Here is a 24,976-nt window from a genome sequence, read left to right as displayed (position 1 = left end):
CTAATTTATTATAAAACAATTTACGATAAACAAATATGACAGACATGAACCAATGACAACCACTGCATGAACTACAGTCTCCTGACTTGAGACATGCACAGAAAGAAAGTGACTGATCTCTTCATTGAAGAACACAGACCAAGGTAAAAGCCGAGAAAATTGAAAGTTTCTTGAATTCAGATGACTGATTAAAAAAAAGTCAAATTGTCCTTAAATAATATTATATTCAAAGGGTGAAAGTTTAGAACCAACGACCCACAGGCCCTTAAAAAGTAATTCTGTAATTTGCAATTGATAGATTCCTTGAACATTTGTTCCTCAACAGTTAATCAAGTCACTGTGAACTAACAAAAAAATCCTGGAGTATATCCATGGTTCATTGACCTTTAAACATACTTTTTAAATTGGATTCATAAGTCAAAATGAAGGCAGGAACAAGGAAAGAATGTTGGCAGCTAGATTGTAAGGTGACACATAGGTGAATACTAGCAATCAAATCATCAACATATATATGCTTATAAGCCATCAAATCAAAATATATATATATTACTAGGCTTTAAATCTTAACATATATATAGGCTTATGGTCATAAAATTACTAAGTGTAAATTATGTCAATCTTACAAATATTTGCTCAAAGATTGCAGGTCAGTTCATTGCCAATGCTAGGAACAGATCAATCCATTATTTGAGAGGGTAGATCTGGTTTAAGGGAGATAACTCTTTGAATGGATTATTCTTCTTTTTTTAAACATTTACATAAACAGAGTTAAAATAATCTTTTTTACTCCGAAGCTTAGAATTTACTTATGAAAAATGGTTGACAGAAACATATCGGTGATTTTTATGAGTTGCTTCCCTTGAAATATGTTGTAGGATGAAATGAGTTGGTTGTGATTGATATTAGAGCAGTCGATTGGCTTTGTCAGAGTGAAATATTATTGAAATGCAATATAATACCAGTCTACAAAATTGGTAATAGTTTCTTGCATGGAGTAATTTATATAGAAATTCCTTAAAAAGAGTAAAATGTTCTGTTTTTTCCTTTCTTGCTGTATGATTTAAGGGACCATTTCAAAACATGGAAATAATTTTTGAAACAAACCTGTTGCACTATTCAAGGAAATATGTTAAGAAAAAACTTAATACGCTAAATTCTATTTGGTTTCTTTCCTTTATTTTCAGAAGAATTATCTAAAAACTTATTTGAAGATAATACACATTTTGAAATCCTCCATTTTAAATGTTCTCTTAGGAATGATAATTATAGGGTATAATTTTACCTTAGGTATTTCTTTGGGTAATTTACTGTATAATGGTGTTCTCACTGATCAATATGATGTTTTGCAACACGAGATAGATTAATTTACTATAGTAACTGTATTTTTATAATAGGAACGTAAATTTGCCATCTCTGATTACATATGGATATGAAGCATTTTGTTTCATGACAACTTTTACTAGCACTTAATAGCTTTGATTTAATATATAAAAAAAAATTGAGATTTTATTTAAGTATTTTGGCTGATTTAATTATTTGACTTAATTTTTTTTTTAAATTTGTTCAGTTTTATTACCGACAGTGGGAGGGCTGTATAGCTAGTCAAGGTCATTTAAAACACACCCATCATCAGTTTTTCTTCTTTATTTTTTCTGTATTTGTCGAGAGAGGCTAAGGAATCACCTGCAACCAAATTTTTCTTTTTCTCCACTCAATATTTCTCCCTTTTCATTATAGCAGCAAGAAATGATAATCTTATGTGTGAAAAAAAATTCAGGAACAAACATAAAACCCATGACTCAGTCCTTTCCCTCTTTATGGATGTACTTAGGTTAAATTAAAAAAATCTAGAATTTAAAATTGATACTAAAAGTCAGAAGAGCATTAGTTAAGGAACAAAATAAGTTAAAAATATTGATAGGTTATGAAGCTTCTTTTCGAGATATTGACTCAGACTTTTACCTTATATTTACATTGGTATAATTTGGGTCTGAAATCGAAAGAAAAGAAATCTAGAATCTACATAAATTTTGGTAAATGACCTTTTATGAGCTTTTGATATGAAGAAAAATGGGTGTTATGGGGCAAAATATTCTACCCTGTATCATAGGAAAAAAACCAAAGAGTCTGAACATTTGACCAAAATTCCTAAACCTCACCTAAGTACATCCTTAAGATAGATTTGTAATTGTTCATAAATTATTGAACACCTGTGAAAATATTGTTATAAAAAGTTTGGAGAAGAATAAATTTATATGACATGTGATGTAATACAACACCCCCAAATTGTCATATTTTCTGTCATATTTATTTGTAAATGATGATTATTAATCATTACATGATGTTTTCACAGACCCATAAACTAGCCCCCATTATTAATCCAAGGTTGCACTAGATATAGGACATACAGGGTTAATGTTAGGCACATTGATAAAATTTGATGGTAATCCATTCACGATACAAATATAGACTTTGTCAGATATCTAGATTATTCCTAAAATGGACCGATTAGGTCAGTTGGGTCTAGGCCACATTGACTTCTGAGTGAGCAATTTTTTCGGTTCGTTTGCCTCTTCGATTGTTATGTCGTACTGATACTTATTTTAATCTTGTTGATTCGGTAGCACTTAATAAGCTTGAAATCTTGATAAACCGATCCATTGTAACCAAATATGAACTTTTAAATACCGCAATTGGTCTTCCTTAATGAAGCGTTATGGAAGATTCATTCATGCGGAAAGAAAACAGTTTGCAATGACATTACCAGAGCTAGAATAGCCCATCGTGGTTACGCCTGAATTATATATGAAACAAGTGCCACATTGTCGTCTTTTGTCTCAATGATTCTAAGTGAAGTGGCGTGATTGTGACGTGATATCTGGTACCTGGACGGTGGAATTACATACTGACTATTTTATTATCGGCTTATTTTTAAGTTTATTTTACAAATATAGCAGTAAGTAATAGTTTGTTTATAGTCAGTTACGAAATGTTTGTTGACATTTGTATAATTCACTCTTATCTAGTTTATAGTAAAGCTTTATTGGTAGCTTGTAGCATTTTGGATTTTGGGATTAAAAACTTGATCAAGGTAAAAATCATTTTTAAAGGTTTTCTCTATATAGATATATATTTTATGTAATAAAATTCCAGATTAGGATAGAAATGTCAGTTATAAAATTTGTTTATCATGTAATATTACTTTTTATTGTATTGATATTAAATATTTTACCTAATATCATATGAATATAATCTTTGTATTTTCAGGATATTAAATACTAAATATTTTCTTTATGGAAAATATATAATACTTAATTGAAAAGCACTTTACGCCAATATGGGTAATTGGGTGAATAACAAACAAACGATAACAAAAAATCATATAAATCATACATTTATCATATTTTAGTTAGATAATATATATTTAAATATTTTTCAAGGATTCCCTGTCTTTTGAGTCTTAGTGACTTTTTTTCAAAACGGAGCCCATAAAATAGGGTCTGGATGGGGTTTACAGAATAGAGAATAATGGACAAAATAAGCAGAATTAAGGGCAAAAAATTTTAAGAAGAGCTAAAAATTGGCTTAAAAAATAAAGAATAGAGAATAATGGGGTGCTAAGATTTGCAAAAATAGAAATTTTGGGCAAGTTTTATAAAGAAAAGAGAAAAAGGCTTGAAAGACCCCCATCTATACCCTCATGAAATTTATTAGCATCCTGTTTTCAAAAAGTTTAGAATTTGTGAAAGAATTAAAAGTAAAATGAGTTCCAACTATACATTTTATTGATGTTTCCAATAAATTTGTAACAGATGTGCAGACATAAGGTTATTTTAATCATTATTTTGTGAGTTTAAAAAAGCACTTTTAAATATAACAAATATATGATGAAATATAAATGATATAGTACAACTTTAATGTCAAGGCCATACTTTAACTTTAATGGATTGTTATAAATTATACGATTATGATAAGTTGTTTTTCGTCCTTCAAGAGTTTATTAGCCGAAAGTGCAGTTATTAAGAAAAGGCTTGAAGACGAATTTTGAACATGATTTAATTTATGCTAATTAATTTTCGTTTATGCCAAAAAGGTGTGAAGATGAGATAGATATATGAATTATTCATATTCAATTACTTTGCATAAACTTGTAGTAATAAATAACTTCATAAATTAAATCGGGCAGGGGAAAAAGGAAACCGGTATTATTTTGGTGCCATATATTTGAACTTTGACTTCCAAAGTAATTTATCAACTTTAAATCACAATAGAAAGTCCATTTTTGGAAGAAAAGACATATAAACCATGTATAAAATAGACATGATACATGTACGAAATAGACATTCATAATGTATTGTTGACAAGGTGTCATTTTAATTCTATAAAGTAAATAGTGTAATTATATATATGTATCTTTGTAGTGTAAGGAAATGGCACCTTTTCGTCAGTTATGTGACCCTCTGTGTCAAATCTCTCAAGTTATCAGAGCCTTCGACTCCAATCTTAATTGTCTAAGGATTTCAGTTTTCCTACTGTCAAGGTCAGCGGTTCTCTCTGGGCACAGACTGGCTTCCTGACCTCCAATAAAAACAGTGACTGCCACAAAATAGCCATAGTGCTGAAAGTGGCCTAAACACCAATCAATCAATCAAGCTAGTTATCAGACATATGCCAGTTCTTATATTTTTATTTCAAATACTGTTAATTCTGAAATTTTTGCTGACATTATATAAATAACACATATCTAAGAGGGTGCTAGAGCAGTCGTAACACCCTGAGAAAACAATGTCTTTTCGAGGGGTAACAATCTGCTCTATCACCCTCTCAGATATGTGTTATTTGATTTATTATAATAAATGTTCTGTTATTACAGTCTATTATATTTCAAATTCAAAGTAATAAACTATGATGTCTTGTATATAGCAATCATCCATATTTATTAAAGCACACACTTGATCAAGTGTCTCTGTGAAGGGTAATAGAGTGTTTGCCACTGGATAGGGTAAATTGTTGGTCCCTCCTATCAACCAATCAAAATCTGGCATTTTGTCATGAAGTATAATAATTATATTTGGTTGTTGAACAATATACAAAAATGTGACATTCGTTATTGTTATTTCAGTATTTATTTGAAGCAATACAATTTCAGATATATTAGTCTTATTTGAAGCAATACAATTTCCAATATATTAGTCTTATTTGAAACAATGCAATTTCCAAAGTATTATAGTAGTCTAACTTGAAAACAAATGCAATTTCAGAAATATGAATAACAGGTAAAAAAAAAAAGTCGCTTGAACTCAGGTTACAAAATCTTGATTATAAATTAGTAAAATCAGGAACATATATATCCCAGGTAAAATCAAGCACAATTTGAAGTGAAAAGAGTGCACTTTGTTATGTGCAAATCAGATATACCTACAGTTTTCAATAAAAAAAGTATTTTAATGAAATCATGAACTGTTTATGTATTATTTAAAATGTGAATGTACTGATGGTGGATTATGTTGAAATAACTTTTACTCTGAATTATAAAGGAGGTGTTCCTTTATTGGCAGAGATTATCAATAGAATTCAGTTAAAATTCACCTAGATCATTCAACTTTCTAGAAGAATGAGCAGGGCATCAGGTTTCCTATGGACACATCTTGTTGTTATGAAAGAAATCATTACTGAAATAACAATATTTCACTCTTATCGCTATAATTTTATGGGTGGCCTGATGTGGAGGGAGGGAGTATTTGAACAAACAACCATTGTAATTCAACATTCCTAACTTATTGTAAGTTAAACCATGTGATTATGTAACTGGGATAATTTTATGCTTTAATTATTTTCTTTACAATAAAAGATTCTTGACTACTTGAAATTTTATAATGCCTTCGGTGCAAAGATCTTACATACAATTCTGTTTACAGTTTTGAACTTTGAAATTTCAACTAATGGATTTTTTAGGTTTTTGCCCTTTGTGGGGAAAGCGCAGTAATTATTTGTATCTAATAGCATTTTAATTGAATATTTTTAATAGCATTGGGTATTTAAAGAAACAGTTGTTTAGAATTCACTTAGTGTACTGTAATTCCAGTGAATAGAAAATGATTTATTTGTAAGTAAACGAAGGAGTCTACTTTTTAACGCTAAAAGATATCAAGTTGCACTTTTCACAAAAAATCCAATGAAACAGATCACTATATATTAAAGCTGCAGGTCATACAAGATTCAGTAGAAAATAAAACTTGTAATCAATTTAAGACTTAAAAAAGATCTTTTTCTCTGTTTTTTTTCTGTGAAGAGAGCTGCTAAATTGTTTTAGTTATTGTATAATTGCTATTTTCATGGGTTGAAATTTACTTTGCTATTGAAGCTGAAATGAAATTTGCTTTGTTTTTGAAATTGATAGAAAAACTGTTTAAGCTGTGACAATCGAAATGTCAAGAAATCCTTCCAAATGAAATTAGAACACATGAGAAATTCCACAATCTTATATTTAAATGCAGTGATTGAATAAACACCGAAAGTGAGCATCGTTTTAACAAATTTATTAACACAATATAGTTAATATTTGTTTGATTCAAGTTGATAAGATTGTATTATTATGGTGCAAATATGTGAATATTGCTATCATTTCAAAATATCAATCTATTAATGCTTTGCTAGTTTGAAAAAAAGTTAACATAGAAAATTCGACCTTTTAAAAATTTTAAAAGTACAGTTAATTCAGAAGATATTGCTTGCCTTTATTATTGGATTATTAATCAGAAAATGCAACATATTTTAAATGAATTTGATTTTGGGAAATGCAGTTTCTAAGACTACTTGTGCGATCAGAATTTGAAACAAATGGCAATACTTCATATGTTATCATATTTTCAAAATCATAAAACTGTCTAAAAAATTTTGAAATTTCATCAATGAAACTTGATTGAACATTTGATTTAGATTAGTCAACTTAAGGAGGACAGTAAAGTTCCATAATAAAGCCAAATTTGCCCCCCCCCCCCTTTTTTCCACTAATAGTCAGATGTATATATAAGTGATCCAGACCTGTCCTTTTAATCTTCAACTCAAATCCTGTTATATTTTATTTCTACATTTAAAAGTTCCACATCTGAAATTTCAAAAAAGCAGGACAATGCTTGTTGTATGAGGAACTAGATGGGGTTAATACTTTACAGAATAGAGAATAATGGGCCATCACTACAGAAAAATGGGCTAAGAAAATAAAAGAATAGAGACAAATAGGCAAAAATGTAAAGAATAGAAAAAAATGTGGTTCTGAAATATAAAGAATAGTGAAAATTACCTTAAAAGTTGAAGAATACAGAATTAAAGGATACTCCCCCTGAAGACCCTCATTGTATTATTAAGTTTCATGTTCACTCAAAACTATATTTTTTCTGCAAAGAATAAAGCTTTGAATATCCTTAGATAATGATGATTAACTTTTCTTCATCAATTGCTTTTCAGGATATTGTAAATGAAAAATATAATAAAATTGCTGTACAATACAATTATGTTAGAAACTTTGGAATTTTATGATGTTTTTCATACAATGGTCAGAATTATTTTATTATTTTATAATAGGTAGAATTCTGATATTGCCAAAGTTTGATTAAATTGGAAACCCATGATCTTATAATAATACACATTATGGTTTATAAGACTGAATGATTTTTCCTTCTTCAAAATTTTTCTGCATCAGTTTTTGAAAGATTAAGTCTTTGATGAATTATCTGCCCTTGGTTTATGATAAGAACTATATACATTAAATTTTTGCAACATTTGAAAATAAAATTGTATCTAAAGTGAAAAAGTCAATCTTATTACCTTAAAACAGCAACTATCATTTGATTTATATATTACTTAATATTTTTTAAATGAATGTGCTAGGAAAAATTACAATTATCCAGCTCAAATCAATTTTTATCTTTCAAAGAACAAAACTTAATAGTTCTTCAGGTTGTCTTGAAAAAAATCTTTTCAATAAAAGGTGACTTACTTAGATGTTGAAAGAATGTGATCTGTTGGTGCCCTCCCTTTGCTGAAAAATACAAATCATATTGCCTAGATGTGAGAATTGAACTACAGAAAAAAAACAGAGGACAAGTAAAAATTGGTTCAGGAAAGTTAAATTTTTCCAAAAAATTGGTGATCTAAAAGTTACTTAAATATACATCATTTTGGTCTCTGGTGGAAAGTTGTCTAATCATGACAATCATAAACATATTTATTATTTTCTTTTAGACATAGTATTAGAAGTATTTTCTGCAGACTGTGACATCTCTTTTTTTTTTACCTTCTTTCACTCATTCATACTGTATTTGAAATGATTACTTGGATGTAGTTATCTGACACATGTCTGAAAACTTTATCCATAAACAAAATGGAATTATGTAAGGTTGGGTAAATTTATGTGCCATTAATTTTTCTTAAAGGTTCAAGGCCATTCTTAAAAAAAACTATGCAAATTTTTTATCAAATTTTTATTGATAAAATAAAAGGTGGTAGGTAGATAGATGACTAACTAGCTTTATATCACAAGTCGTTTATACTCATGGCTCAAGGTCAATTTTGTAATCGCTGTATAGATTTTCAGACATTTCCTACCTGTTGTATTTATATATGTTATCTCCAGAAATTCAAGGTTAGAATTAAAATGCAGAAATAGTTTTAATTAAGGTAATAAAACAGTAGCTATCTGGGGGGTGGGGAACATGGAATGTCAGATTAGAAATCAGATATTTTAATGTCACCCAAAAAATTGTAAAAAAAAATTTCAAGAAAAATATTTTTAAATTAACTGCAAAGTTTTTGTGCTTGGAGGAAAAAATATTTGACTAACGATAAATTAAAATTTGGTTTTTGAAGAAAAAGAAAATTTCCTCACATTCCCTCATTGAACAAAAAGACAATAAAAATCATTATTGCATGTAAAACAGACCTTGTTAGATAACTGCCCACACTCAGATTAATACTAAACAGAGGGGAAATTGACTACAACTTTTGTTGTGTTGTTGAATCGGATTGATTGATAGTTCAGCAACGCTCAAGTTTATTGACAGAACGTTGTATATATACAAGTCTTTACTATTATCAGGAGGATTTACATATAGGAGAGGATGAAAAAAATTATCGGGAAGGATAATTAACAGTCTAGATTTTGTTCTTATTGTAATAAGGATGAGTTGTGATGACAATAATTTAGGAATCGGCAAAATTGGATCTTAAATAATTAAGCTATTTGTACAGAATATTATTGAATTATTTTTGAAGTAGGAAATAAGAGAGGTCTCAGAATAAGCATGGAGGAACTTTATTAATGACAAGATTAAGGTTTGTCTAATTTTGATAATTTCGTAATTACAATTAGCATTGATATTAATTAAACTTTTCAATGAAATGTATATACATGCACATCAAAGAGATGATGTCAGTTTTATTTGATGCATATTGTTGTCAAATAGATTATTTAGCATTTGTATTTTAATATCTATATTTTTAATTGAATCAATCAATCATTACAGCACATACTTATGTTACACTATGGACAGCTAAGACAGTTGTAATACTTAATTAAATTAATTGAAGGATATAACATTATTTAAAAGTCAGGTATTACAAATAAAAGGATTTACAAAAAATCATCGAATTATTCTTTTGAAAAAGGGTTTAGTGTAAATTTAAAGTTGATTTTATTATTTGTATTTCCATGCAATATCTTTTTTTTTTTTTTTTTTTTTTTTTTTTTTTTTTTTTTTTTTTTTTTTTATACTTATTTTGGAAAGGAGCGGGGGGGGGGGGGGTATTTTTTAATGCTTTTTATAGAACAATAAGGAGATATGTTTGGTGTTTTTTTAGTTATATATTGCTACTGTGGAAAATGAATTGTTATAGATGAAAAGAAGATGATGCTGATGCATTAGTGAACAAATCAATGAAAAAAAGTCTTTAGGATTTACTGCTTTTCAAATGAATTGTTTTTATTTAGGCATATGATGGAATGAATTTTAGAAAATCAATGCAGTCACATATTTAAGAATTTCAAAACTTTAATTTTTTTTTTTCAGTTGTAACAGGTCCTATTTAAAAATGTTGAAATAATATTTGCTTCATTTAAAGTAGTTAGCCTTTAATATTTTTATTTTAGGTCATGATTTTTTTCTAGAAAGGTATGGAAATGATGTAAAACCATGGATTAAGATTACAAGTTACTTAATATGATATAAAGATTTATCCTGACTTTGGGAAAAGGTCAAGCGGTTATTATGACATTTTGCATAATAAACATTATACATTTGTATATAAATGTATATTCTTTACAATTTTGTTTATGGATCAGTTACATGAATTTACTATAAGAGATAAAATTGAGAATGGAAATGGGGAATGTGTCAAAGAGACAACAACCCGACCACAGAACAGACAACAGCAGAAGGCCACCAACAGGTCTTCAATGCAGCGAGAAATTCCCGCACCCGGAGGCGTCCTTCAGCTGGCCCCTAAACAAATATATATACTAGTTCAGTGATAATGAACGTCATACTAAACTCCAAATTGTACACAAGAAACTAAAATTAAAAATAATACAAGACTAACAAAGGCTAGAGGCTCCTGACTTGGGACAGGCGCAAAAATGCGGCGGGGTTAAACATGTTTATGAGATCTCAACCCTCCCCCTATACCTCTAGCCAATGTAGAAAAGTAAACGCATAACAATACGCACATTAAAATTCAGTTCAAGAGAAGTCCGAGTCTGATGTCAGAAGATGTAACCAAAGAAAATAAACAAAATGACAATAATACATAAATAACAACAGACTACTAGCAGTTAACTGACATGCCAGCTCCAGACTTCAATTAAACTGATTGAAAGATTATGTCTTCATCATATGAATATCAGGCACAATCCTTCCCGTTAGGGGTTTAGTATCATACCATCATAACATATATGAGAAGAACATAACCCGTGTCATGCCAACAACTGGTTTTTAAATAAATGTGTTTAGTGCAGATGCAAAGACCTTATAAGTGAATCAATATCAACGCCAAAATATGCAATCTTTAATGACCTGACAACAGTATCGTAACTATATCCCTTCTTAATAAGTCTATTTAAAGGTTTTGTTAGTTTCAGAGGTGAATACTGACATTTTTGTGCTTTATAAAGAATATTTCCATAAAAAATTGGATGTGAAATACCTGAACGTATAAGAAGTCTGCATGTTGAGCTATATTTACGAATGATGTCCTTATACCGATGATAAAATTTAGTAAATGTTTTGACTAGTTTGTGATATCGAAAACCCTGGTGTAATAATTTTTCAGTAATACATACATTTCTCTCGTTAAAATCTAAAACATTGTTACATACACGAGCGAATCGTACAAGTTGAGATATATAAACACCGTAAGATGGTGACAAGGGAACGTCACCATCTAAAAATGGATAATTAACGATAGGAAATGAAAAATCATCTCTTTTATCATATATTTTAGTATTAAGCTTTCCGTTAATGATATAGATATCAAGATCGAGGAAAGGGCAGTGGTCATTGTTAGTATTAGCTTTATTTAAAGTAAGTTCAACAGGATAAATTTCTTTAGTATACATACTGAAGTCGTCATTATTGAGAGCCAAAATATCATCCAAATATCTAAAAGTATTATTAAATTTGTGTATCAGATGTTGTTTCGATGGGTCTTTACTGATTTTTGTCATAAATTGTAACTCATAGCAATACAAAAAAAGGTCCGCAATAAGTGGTGCACAGTTAGTCCCCATTGGAATTCCGATAACCTGACGATATACGGAATCTCCAAAGCGAACAAAAATGTTATCTAGTAAAAATTCAAGGGCATATATAGTATCAAAGCATGTCCAATTGACATAGTTTTTTTGTTTATTGCTACTAAAAAATGACCTAAAAGAGTTTGAACATATATATTCACATTCTGACTTTTTAAATGCCCATTTAATTAGGTGTGTGAATTTTTTCTTAATGAGAATGTGAGGCAATGTGGTATATAGGGTAGAAAAATCAAAACTTTGAACAGATTCAAAATCACCAATATATGCATGCAATTTATCAAGTACTTCCAACGAGTTCTTGACACTCCAAAAGTAATTAATTCCACTATTTTCGAAGGCCTTATTTGAACAATTTATTATCAGGTTTTTGAGAAGTCATTTAAAAACACATTAGAAGATTAAGTTTGTAACTTTATTTTGGGATAAATGGGGTTAATTAAATTGTTTATTTTTTTTAATCTCAAATGACATGAACCTGAGGATGGAAATATCTTTCTTCCCAAAATGTTTAATTGATATGAATAAATTAACATATTTTTCAGGCAGTTTAGAAAAATAAAATTTTACAAAGAATAACATTGGACTTTAAGTTCTGAAAGAGAGGCGAAAGATTTACCAAAGGGACATTCAAACTCATAAGTCGAAAATAAACCGACAACACCATGGCTTTAAAAAGAAAAAGACAGACAGACAAACAACAGTACACAAAACACAGCATAAAAAACTAAAGATTGAGCAACACAAACCCCACCAAAATCTGGGCGTGATCTCAGGTGCTCCATAAGGGTAAGCAGATCCTGCTCCACATGTGGAACCTGTCGTGTTGCTCATGTTGCTAATGATACATAAAAAGAACACCAGGGATTACCAAAGATATCAGGAAGTACAATCGACCAAACCAACAACAAACACCTGTTCCCCTTCTGAAAATAGACAAGCAATCAAAGAAAAAAGCAGCACTGAATCATGGTCTAGCTAGCTGGTAGAGTACCCATTTGTATCTCCTTCTCTTCTTTAACACCTACGTAATCATTAATTACCGGTAATGAAACTTTTGCAGAATATCCAACAAATATATACCACTGCATGTTCTTTTACAACTTTGTGTTCTGATCGACATTATTTTGTGGGGTTCCCTAACCAATTCATAGAGTATGCCATTACTATGTGTTGAGGTAGGGGCTAATATTTTGAGAGCTTTGCTACAGATTTGGCAATTAGTCCTCTCATGGTTTTGGTTTTATAACAAATTCTGCACTCAGACCTATAGGAAATATGTGTTCCCTAAATAAGTACCGCATGTATAATATAGTGAATCTACAGTATATTGAATTGAATATTTTGTAGAGAACACAGAAATGGTGCCCATATAATATAGAATAAATTTATTGTTTTTTAATTCATAACCCCTTACTTTTGTTGAAGACTTATGTTTGTCATTTGCTTTTTTGTGTTATGGGGTTGTTGTATCATTGACCCATTTGTCTAAAAAAAAATTAATTACACATTTTATTGAATTCTGATATTGGCAATGTGTAAACAAACAATAATTTGTTCAATTAGTCCATCAAAGTTGCATAACTGTAAAAAAAAAATCCATCAAAATCTTTGACCAAGAAAACTTGTACAAGAAAATTTTGATAGTGATAAATTAACTGGCCTTCATACTTGCTACCACACACATTTATTTATTTTCTTTCATTTAATTTTTCTTCTACATTACAAGTTCCAGCTGTTTTGAAAAATTTGTAGTACAACTCAATAACAGATATAATCTCTAAGAAAAAGGCTAGATTCATTGTAATCTCTAAGAAAAACAGCTAGATACATTTTGAAATTACCAAAGATGAAGGAATATAAGTGAAGCATTGTAACAAGTATGTTTATGTCTACAGATCAGATTAGGAAATGGATATCATTTATGATTAATGTATACCTCAAACATTGTTATTTCTTGTAATATATCATATTTGTGTTATTAAGTGGCAACACAAGTAGAATCAAATTGGAAAATCCTGCAATGCTTTGGTCTCAGAAGTACAGGGGGCCAATGAGTTGAGTCAAAGTTGTTCAGCTACAGGGATTAGTAGCCAGGTGTCAACACTGAGATTGTTAGTTTAAACCCTCAGGTTGTGGCAAGGTGCATTTGACTCAAATCTTAATTGACAAAGGATTGCCATTTTTACTGCCAAAGGTTGTTTGTTCTTTATAGGAACCGACATGCTTCTTGCACAATTAATAACAAGCTGCCATGATATAGTTAGGAGTGCTGATAGTGAGTGGCCTTGAACACCAAAAATAAATATAAATAAATTAGTGGCCCAGTTATTTAAGTAGTTCCAGTGATAACTTAAGACTGTCAACACTCAGAGGTTGTGAAGTTGAACCCTTCTCCTGGGAAGGTACATTTGTCTCAAATCTTAATTAACTATGATCACAATTTTCCTGCCAAATGTCGTTGGTTCTTTCTGGGAACTCTGGCTTCCTCCACCATTGAAAACTAGCCAAGAGTGCTGAAAAACACCAACAATCAACAATTAATCAAAGAAGAACATCAAGCTAGATGTTGTTCATTAAGATTAAGATCAGAATTTGTTCACCCTTATGTGAGGGTCTAGATGGGGTTCTTCATTTCTGTTATTGTATTTTATTCTTTAATTTTTTAGGCCATTTTTCTCTATTCTGTATATATTTTGCTCATTATTCTCTATTCTGTAAACCCCCATCCACACCCTCTTATGTTTGTATGGTTGCATTGGACTCAGGTTAACAGGTAAATTGATAAGCAAGATATATGAGCTTCAAATAGGTAAGCATCACTGAAATTGTCAACCGACTCCTTTAATAGGCAGTGTGAGGTTTCAATTTCTAAATTTATAGCACATGGCTTAAATTGCAATTGACTCTATTGTAAGTTAATATTGTCTTTAAATAAAAAATTTTAACCCATTTTTTTAGCATTTTTGATATTTTCTTGAAAACTTTAATAGATAAAGAAGAAAACAGCAAAAATTAACCGCTACAATATATATAAACAAATCATACTTTCTTGTTTATTTGACCTGTTGATACAAATTGTAATGCTTTTTTGTTATTTAATGTTATTCAGGGTTATATCTGGTCTATATACCAGCTTTGATAAGAGTTTCAGGTATTACTATAAATTTTCACTTTGTACTATGAACATCAAAATTATTTATTTTGTAAAAATATTTCCTTTCTCTATTGGAACTGTACACGTATACCTAACAACAAAATTATTTTCATTTACCTGTGTTTAAAGTTATTGCAAATGGCTGATATTTTTGTTCGAGCATATTGTCTTTCTTAAATTGTTTAACATTTCATACCAATATAACATGTTACTTTTATTATTCTTCCCTTAGTTTATTTATTTTGTATTTACATTGTATCATAGGTCAAATTTAATTGTTCAGTGTATGTTCACTGGTGTAAATATGTCCTTTGATTGAGTTAAGCTATTTCAGTTGATATTTTATAGTGTGTCTTTCTATGTTGTGATGTTACACTATTGTTTCAGAAAAAGGGTGAAGGTTTGGTACCACTAAAACGTTTAAACCTGCTGCATTTGTTTGCACCTGTCTCTAAGTCAGGAATCTGATGTTCAGTAGTTGTTGTTTGTTGATGTGGTTCATAAGTGTTTCTCGTTTCTCGTTTTTTATATAGATTAGACCGTTGGTTTTCCCGTTTGAATGGTTTTACACTAGTAATTTTTGGGGCCCTTTATAGCTTACTGTTCGGTGTGAGCCAAGGCTCCGTATTGAAGACCGTACTTTGACCTATAATGGTTTACTTTTATAAATTTTGACTTGGAAGGAGAGTTGTCTCATTGGCACTCATACCACATCTTCTTATATCTATATACAAACATAACCAATTGCAATATAAGTGAAAATAAATTAAAATAGCTTATTTTGCCAGATGAGCAATTCTGAGGCTCTTACAGGAGCCTCTAGTATTCATATCTTATACACATAGATATAGGAAGATGTGGTATGAGTGCCAATGAGACAACTCTCCATCCAAGTTACAATTTATAAAAGTAAACCATTATAGGTCAAGGTACGGCCTCATGTATAGCAAAAATACTGAATTTTATATTACCATGATTAAATTGCAAAGAAAAATTTCTGAGCTGGATGTTTTTCTATAAAAAATTAAGCAGTTATAGTTGTATCCCAATTAATTTTTGCTACCACCATATTTGTTATATTTTTAGATCTTACAATTTCTTGTGCTTTTGAAAAATTTGTAAAACACTTCAATAGCATAATAATCTCTAAGAAAATGACTAGATACATTGTAATCTCTAAGAAAACAGCTAGATGCATTTTAAAATTATCAAAAAGTTGAAGGAATATCGGTGAAGCATTGTGATAAGTATGTTTATTTCTACAGATCAAATTTGGAAACTGATATTTTTTTTATGATTAAAAATAACATCTAAAGTTTAAACAGTAATTCATACAGACTTCTTGTGATACAATTCTGTGTAAATTTAAACTGGTTCTGACAAATTAAAGTTTGGTAAACAAGACATTGATTCAATTTGTCTTTTGTTATTTACAGCCAAATCCATTCTAATTATTACTCAGGCTCTTAGTATTTTTTCTTTAAATTATTTTACATTTTGTGATGCTGGGCTTTCTTTGGCTTAAGAGTTTTTCTCATTGTTGAAGGCAGTACAGTAACCTGTAGTTTATATCCTTTTCCTTTGGTGTTTGGTAAATAGTTATGACCTAATGTCGCATTGGCAATCAGAATGAATCATATTACATCTCCCTATTTTTATGTCAATTTAGTTTTAGCAAGTATAGAGATTTATAATTATGAAATCTACAAGATGGATCTAATCAGTTATACAATATCCATATGGTTATGACATCTTCCAGACATGAGATCCATTATTTCCAAATATCTTATATTTTTGTATTCACTGTTTCATGTGGAGTCAGTTATATAGCAGCTGCTATTGTAAAAGCTGAACTATCGACCTTCTAATTAGCAGCATAAAAATAATTTGTAATAGTAAAGGCTATTGGAAGACAAATCCTACAGGTATTCTATAGAATTTGACAAAGTTGCGGTCAATGTGGTGTTCTGGCTTTAATGTGATTGTTTGGTAAGTTGATGTCCAGCACACATTGGTTATATCGCAAATAGAACTGTTTCCTATCTTTTTTATTCTCTTTTGGAAGGGGGGAGTAAAATTTGTCCGACCTCTAAAACCTGGGTTGAAATACTGGAAAATCTCTAGCATTGCCTAGCTTTCTTCTTTTATTTTATATTTTGTCATTGTTTAATTTCCGATTTTCAATCTCGAGTCCGTTATGGGAATTATTTTCAAGAATATGCATAAAACTTTTTTACAAAGAAATTTCCAAGGTAGCTTTTTGGAAATTTTGGGGACATAAACTTTTTTGATATCTCTCATTAAGGTTACTGGTGAAACAATAAATTACTCTGGTGTGGCCTGTGAAATCTAATAAGTCCACTAATAGAGGGTCTGGTCTTTAAGCCTTTTATGCATAACTTGGTCATCTGAGGGATTATAAAGACATTACCGACCATACACAATACATTGATTTACTATTTTGTACAAAACTCATTAATGTTTTTACTAATATTATATTAACATCATAATTCATGCAAAAAAAAAACATGAATAATAAATTTCATGCACTCTTCTAAATATTGCCTTATAAAAATAAGAAGATGTGGTATGATTGCCAATGAAACAACTTATAATCCGCGGAAGTTCAAATGAAGTGGATGCAAGCAATTATAGGCAACCATATGGCCTTCAACAAGGCCAAGACATAAAAAATAAGAAACAATTCAATTGAGAAAACTATAAGGACCTACTTTATAACAAAACGATTTCGAAAAAAAATATGACAGACATGAACCAACAACATGACTATTTTTTTAAGTCACTGGGTGTTAAGCAACAAACTACATCAATCAATCAGAAATAGTGAAAAGAAACTTGTCCTCTTTGTTATACAAATGCAGTTGTTGAAAACCATCTGCTTCAGATCTTAAATGTTAAATTTTCCTTCTTTTTTCACCACTAAAACCAGTAGCACAATTAATTTCAAGTTATGTAAGGAATTTACTTTAAGATATATATATCCTTGAAAACAGAAGTTAAAAAGCTGATATTTTTGTTAGAAGTTCTGAGACGAATTTTCTTGGAGTACATGTCAAAATAACTTTAGCCGAATAGAAACTTGCTTGAGCAATAAAATCTTCAAGCTGTAAGAAATTAGCTGCCAAAAAATTTACTTAAGTACTAAAAATTAATTGAAAATCAATTTTTAGCAATTGAAATATGTAATGTTACCATAGATAATACCAGAGTTTCAATTAAGCAATTTAGGTTTCAACACAATTTTTTAGAAGTTCTGGATATAACAAAAAGTATATGAATGGTTTCTCCTGTAATGTGAAGTATTTCTAGTGCACTGCTATTTTACCACTTAACTCTGTGTTCAAGGTAAAGTAGAAATTGTTGCAGTATATATAGAACAGTAGTAACTGATCTAATGTCTGTTATCAAGCTCAGTCAATGACTTATGAAGGGATTACCAATGCTTATTGAGTTATTGTTTTGGTTTTTGAAGTTTCTTGTTTGAGAGGTTTGTCTGTTTACCTAAAAAAAAAGTTTTAAAAAGTAACACAACAGTCTTGATCTGACTGGTCTCCAATAGAGCAATTTAAAAAAATTCAAATATTTTCAAAATGTAAAAAATTAATGCAATTTACATTTAGGTATCATTAGTACTCTTGAAATTATTCTATTGGAATTTTTCTTCGTAAAATTTTGCTGCCAAATATTTTTGTAAATAAAAAAAAACTTCTTGCCTTAAAATAAAAGCCATTGTCAGTTTCAAGGTTAATACTACAAGCAGGCATTGTATGTGTGTATACTTTAAATATCACAGACTTTTGTCCCTTAAGGAAGAATGTTAATTTCAAAGTTCTTAAAAACACTTATTTTTAAGACGTAAATTTCAACCTTCAGACAGGTTTATTCCTTCAGTTATAAAACTTAATACTTTTTCATTGAGCTTAATTGAGCATTAACAAGGAGAAGTAAACATCAGATCATAATATCATATCATATTTATGAAATTGATCTTTGATTTTTAAAACACAAGATAAAGATCACGTCATGATATACGATCTTTAACCTTGAGTAATTGGAAATCTGTAATACTTTTGATAAACAATTAGTGTTTCTGAACTCCTGTGTATATATAAATACAAAACAAAAAACAAGAAGAATTGATAAAAAATTCTTTTAGTTCAAAAATATATTTTGAAATGCTGTGGATTTCATAATTTTTTGTGGGTCTCATTTATTTCTTATGGATTAAGGAAAAATGTATTTTGTGGATATTTGATTTTGTGGGTCTTGTTCATTTCTTATGGATTTAGGAAAAATGTATTTCTTGGATATTTGATTTTGTGGTTCCAGTCGACAAAATCTACATTTAAGCCTTAATAATAGACTCACTAATATTTGTATTTTTTTTTTTTATTTTAATTTGTGGTTCACATAATTATACCAGCAAAATCCATGATTATTAAGAAAATCCCCAGTTTAGCAAATTTTTGTTCTTTTACAGATCATAAAATTGACCTTGTAAACCATCCGTAGTGGATTTCCATAGTGTTGATGTCAATTTCATATTTCTTAATTATTAACACATGATTCTGGCATATTTGTGATTTTGCATCAATAACAACAAGAAGAGATAATCGTCAACAATTACGATATCTTTTCTATATCAATGTATACACTGATCCATTCTTCACACCCTGTGTCTAAAATATATTAAATCGTTGATATTGACGTAAATTTACAATTTCTTAACAGACAATCCTGTTTATTGCATATAGTTGTTATTCCAATGAATAACATTGTTTTAAATTAGAAAAAAAAACAAAATAGTCAGTACAAGGTTGTGTTTACAAGATTATAGCTTAAAGAAGCTATGTTAAATATGTTAAATTTATTTCATTCTTTAAAAGTCAATTGGAATAAATATTCATATATTAACTCTTAAGCTGTTACAGTTAAATCGAGTAAAAACTTTGAAATGTATTTTATATTGTTGAACAAAAACAATTTTAAAGCAATAAATAATACAATTCAATACACAAATTCTCAAATCCTTTTACCATTGAAAGGACAAATTGATTTTAAATTAAGAAACAGAAGCAAAAACAAAGCAATAAAACACTTAAACAATCGATACAAAGTACTAAGATATGTTTGTTATGGTGTTTTTTTTTTAGGGGGGGGGGGTGTCAAAATTTATTTATTTGTGATGCGAAGATCAAGCAGGAGACCTGATAACAGTTTGAACTTTCCCTGAAATGTTTTAAAGATAAAAAAAAAGAAGATTTTTTTGGAAATTTTATTAATAATGATACTAACCCCCAGAATTTCTGTCTGTATTACAACAAAACCAATTCAAGTGTTAACCTGAGTATTCACACAAGTGGCCAATTTTTTTTTAATTATGTTGCTTACGAAAGGATCGTAACTTCGTTCTGATTTGTGTCACATGATCAAGTGTTCACTCTTGTTCTTATGTGATTCTGGGTATATAAATTTGAATTTATCAGGAGCAATTTATATTATGTCAGGTTTTGAAACCAAGTTGCTCGTATTGAAATCTAAAGAGTATGCCAGATCAAGCTGTTTTACCTATTCATATTGATTTCAATTTAAAAAAAATCTTAATTCAAATTTAAATATATATTGCCAACAATTTTCGTGGATTGAGAAAAACAAAAATTTTTGGTGCATATTTGATTTCGTGGTTTTGCCAAAGTGTGCATACAAGACTATAGAAAATTTGTACTCTATTCCTGGTTCACCTATACCCAAGAAATCAACTAAATTGTCATCACACGAATAATTATGAATCCCCAGTAAATGAAAATTCACATACATAAAGACTGATTAGTTGCAAGAAAATTGGTCAACACGTTACTGATTTTTATGCCCCCCCCCGTAGCGGAGGGGGAATTAAGTTTTACCCTTATCCCCTTGTCCGTCTGTATGTACATACGTCCCAAAATTGGTTTCCGTTCTCCAACTTTAGTTTGCCTCAACCAAATGTTATGAAATTATGAAATTTATACACAATGCTTATTACCACAAAACACAGATCAAATTTGAATTTTGGTGGCATCACTTTTACCATTCTAGAGTTATGCCCCTTTACAAATGGAAAAATTGCTGAATTTTTCGTTTCCGTTCTCTAACTTTAGTTTGCCTCAACCAAATGTTATGAAACTTATACACAATGCTTATTACCACAAAACACAGATCCAGTATGAATTTTGGTGGCGTCACTTTTACCGTTCTAGAGTTATGCCCTTTACAAATGGAAAAATTCCTGAAATATTTGTTTCTGTTCTCTAACTTTAGTTTGCCTCAACCAAATGTTATGAAACTTATGCACAATGCTTATTACCACAAAACCCAGATCAAGTACAAATTTGGGTAGCATCACTTTTACAGTTCTTGAGTTATATCCCTTTATAATGTTATATGCAAGCGGGGGCAACATCTGTGTCCCCTTGGACACATTCCCCACTTATTACTGTCATATTATCATGCTTATGAAATAATTATGGTTGATATATGAAACTTTATTGGAAATATTAATGTAATAGATTGGAATTATTGATGACCGGTTGTTGAACTATTATTGTTTACTGCAAGATATTATCTCTGTAATGACAGGGATAGCTATAGCATAGTGCTGATAGACGTCATCGGCTTTATAATATCATAATAAGAGATTATGAAATGGAACAAACTTATGAGTTTTAGCTATAATTATACAACAGTTTGTCTCTACGTATATGATTTATATACTTTGTCTGATATTTAGAGGAACAATATTAAATCTGCAAATTATTAGTTTTTAGCTTCCCCCAGCATGATTTAGACCCATGCTTCTTTGACATTGTGGAAACTTGCGAATTTTGAGTTTTTCTTTTTCTAATATAAATAAGAAGATGTGGTATAGCATGGTTAGGGCCAATGCTTTTTGGGTGTAGTGGAAACATTTTAAATCTTAATTAAAAATTTGAACCTAACCTGCTCTCTTTATAATAACATAATTTTTCCCTGGTTTAGAGGATGACCTTCATATACAGGTTTGGCTGTACATATGTAGTGTTGTATTTAAATATATATACCATTTGTAGGTTTACATATCAATGAAGTAGCAAATCAAAACCATAAAAATGAAATCAGACATCAAATAGAGACCAACATTGAATCTTTTATAGAAGATTAATTGATTGATTGTTGGTTTTTAATGCCACTTTAAGCACCCTAGGATACAGAGTGGTGGCTAGTTTTAATTGATGTTTGAAGCCAGAGTACTGGGAGAGAACCACAATCCATCAGTAGGGAAACTGGCAATCCTATTCAATTCAGATAGACGTCAAACTCACAACCTCAGTTTGTCAGCCTAGTGACAACTGTAGATGATCTTCTCAGACCACATGGCCATGGAGCTTTTCAATAGGAGAAAAATGTCACCCATATTATATGTCAATCTCTATTTAAAATTGCTATCCAAGAGTTGAAATGATCAATTTATCTTTATTTTTCAGGCCAGTATCACAGAGAAAATGATAACATGGATTATTTTTATCAGCTTGAAATCTGGAAGGGAAACATCTCTGGAGCGCTCAGGATAGCAAGAGAAAGAGAAGAACTTTCAGACTGGCTTGTTGCTATGGCACCAATGGGTAGGGTAATATTAATTAAATCTCAGTTTGTTACATTCTGGATCTAAAGGATTGTGTGTAATTTGCCGTTTCAGAATCAAATGAATTATGGGTAAAATTTTCGAAAGCATACTCCAAAATTGTGTGATTGGCTAACGATGTCCAAAACATTGGAAATTCAACTAATGATGTGAAATTATTAGTCCCCTACCGACAAAGTCGAAGGAGACTTTAGGTTTGCACTCTGTCCGTCTGTCTGTCTGTCCGTCTGTCTGTCCGTCCGTCTGTCCATCCGTCAGTCCGGCATATCAGCTTTCCACACTTTTTTTCTTCGTTCTTTAAGATATTGATTTGATATTTGGTATATAGTTTTGCCATGATAAGTTATAGATCAAGTTCGAATTTTGTTCCGGTCTGATGATTTAGTCCAGAGTTATGGGCCATAACTCTGGACCATAACTTATGTTAAAGTACTATGTTAAACCATATTTCTGTACAAAGGAAGATAACTCATTTTTTAAAAGACATTCTTTGGTAAATTATTTGAAGAATTTTTAGGCAGGTTTGTTTGTTATTTTGTATAAACTAATTTTCTGAATGCTAAATACGTGATATATATATAAAAAAAATTATGAAGTGAAATCCTTTAATTAGATAATAATCTAGTTTTATTAATGTATATATTACATTACATCATGTACATTGTGTAGATAAAAATTGTTGACATTTTATAGATAAGATACAAATCTATATTAGTTTGTGACAAATAAAAGAAAATATATTTGGAACTATTAATTTTATTTGATTATAATTTGAAAATGGATATACACTGTATTACATCATATCTAATTTTAGAGAACTATTAATCATATCTAATGTTAAAGTGTTTTCCACACTTTTTTTCATCATGCTTGAAGATATTGATTAATAATTGGTATATATAGTTTTATCATGACAAGTTATGCAGAACAAGTTCGAAATTTTATCTCGGTCTGATAATTTTGTGCAGAGTTATGGTCCTTGGACTTGAAAAATTCACTCATTTAGTCAGTTTTCCACACTGTTTTTAGCCATGCATGAAGATATTGACTTGATATTTTTTTTTTTTACACCATGACAAGTTATAGAACAAGTTCGCTTTTTGTTTCAGTATAATGAATTTTTTCCCGGTAGGGGACTATGTATTGCCATGCAATACTCTCAGAATGCTTGTTTTCTTTTTGGGCTATGCAAAATGAAATTACCCATTGTTCTGTAGATTCTGAAATGGCAACTTTCACTGTTGGTACACCTTAATGAAAATAAGCTTACACCATTGGTTGAATTTCAATTGTTTAGGGGGTTATTAACCAATCACATCATCTGTGTAGAATGTTGTTAACCAATCACAACCTCTGTTTGAAATGACATGCAAAACTGATCCACTTCAAATATTTCTTATAATTGTGTGTGCTAGAAATGATTCAAATCAAACTGACTATTTCCATGGTTATATTTTAATCCTTTTGAAAGGCAATTTAATTTATTATTGAACTAGCAAAATTTCTAACCATGAACCATGCACTTTTTTATTCAAGCTTTCACACTTTGATTATAAATATCTGTGTGTATATATTATTGCAGCAATTATAGAACATTGACCAAAAATAGGAAATTAAATTATTGCAAATTCACAAAATGCTACATACAAATAATGCTTTCAAAATTTAAAATGCCAGTTTTTATTTTTATAAAACATTGCAAATATTTCTGAACTTACAGAAACATGATTTTGCATATTGGTGAAGACAATATTTGGAAGACAGTTTAATTTTAACCTTTAGAATTCAAAAGAACAATCCAATTTGAAATTCTGGATTTGGTCTGTTGAGTTTTTGTTTGAAAATGCTAACTTTAAGCAATATGGTGAATGAACTCTTAAAAACGTCCTTGATTTTCTTTTCATAGGTGTTCATTTGTCTTAATTTATCAGAAAAACACTCTTTATTGTCAAGTAGCTGGCACACAATTGGTGAACATTTTTATTTCAGGGGGAAAAAAGGTATTTGATGAAGTGTTAAAACTCAAAACTTATTGTCAAAGGGATCAATCAAAAATATAAACAAGTTAAGAGTTCATGGTCGTGCCAGTAACTTTTGTTGTTGATATGACATGTTTTAGGTCAGCCTGTTTCAAATCAGAAGTTTGTATCATATCAAAATTGTCATATGTTTGGTTGGGAAAATGTCCTCTTGGGTTTAACCTGTATATTTTATTGAAAAGGTGTCACATTTTGTGACATGAACTGGATTGTATATTTTATTGTTTAATAAATTCAGTTATGTAGGTATAAAATGTCAATAATCAAGTTCACATGTAATATATGTTAGTGCAGAA

At 29.9% G+C, this 24,976-nt stretch overlaps 1 protein-coding gene across 1 annotated transcript in view; it reads left to right on the top strand.

The window, feature by feature from the left end:
* LOC127716177 (gem-associated protein 5-like) overlaps window positions 1-24,976 on the top strand; it is a 265,274-nt gene that overhangs the window by 219,535 nt on the left and 20,763 nt on the right. The window contains exon 19 of the mRNA XM_052222302.1: window positions 22,484-22,621. Coding sequence (XP_052078262.1) covers window positions 22,484-22,621 — 138 coding nt within the window. The remainder of the gene's footprint in view (window positions 1-22,483; window positions 22,622-24,976) is intronic.

The sequence above is a fragment of the Mytilus californianus genome, unplaced genomic scaffold, assembly GCF_021869535.1.
Source record: "Mytilus californianus isolate M0D057914Y unplaced genomic scaffold, xbMytCali1.0.p SCAF_9, whole genome shotgun sequence".
Lineage (NCBI taxonomy): Eukaryota > Metazoa > Mollusca > Bivalvia > Mytilida > Mytilidae > Mytilus > Mytilus californianus.
Note: the sequence above shows the minus strand (reverse complement) of the source record. Positions and strands in the feature narration are given on the sequence as shown.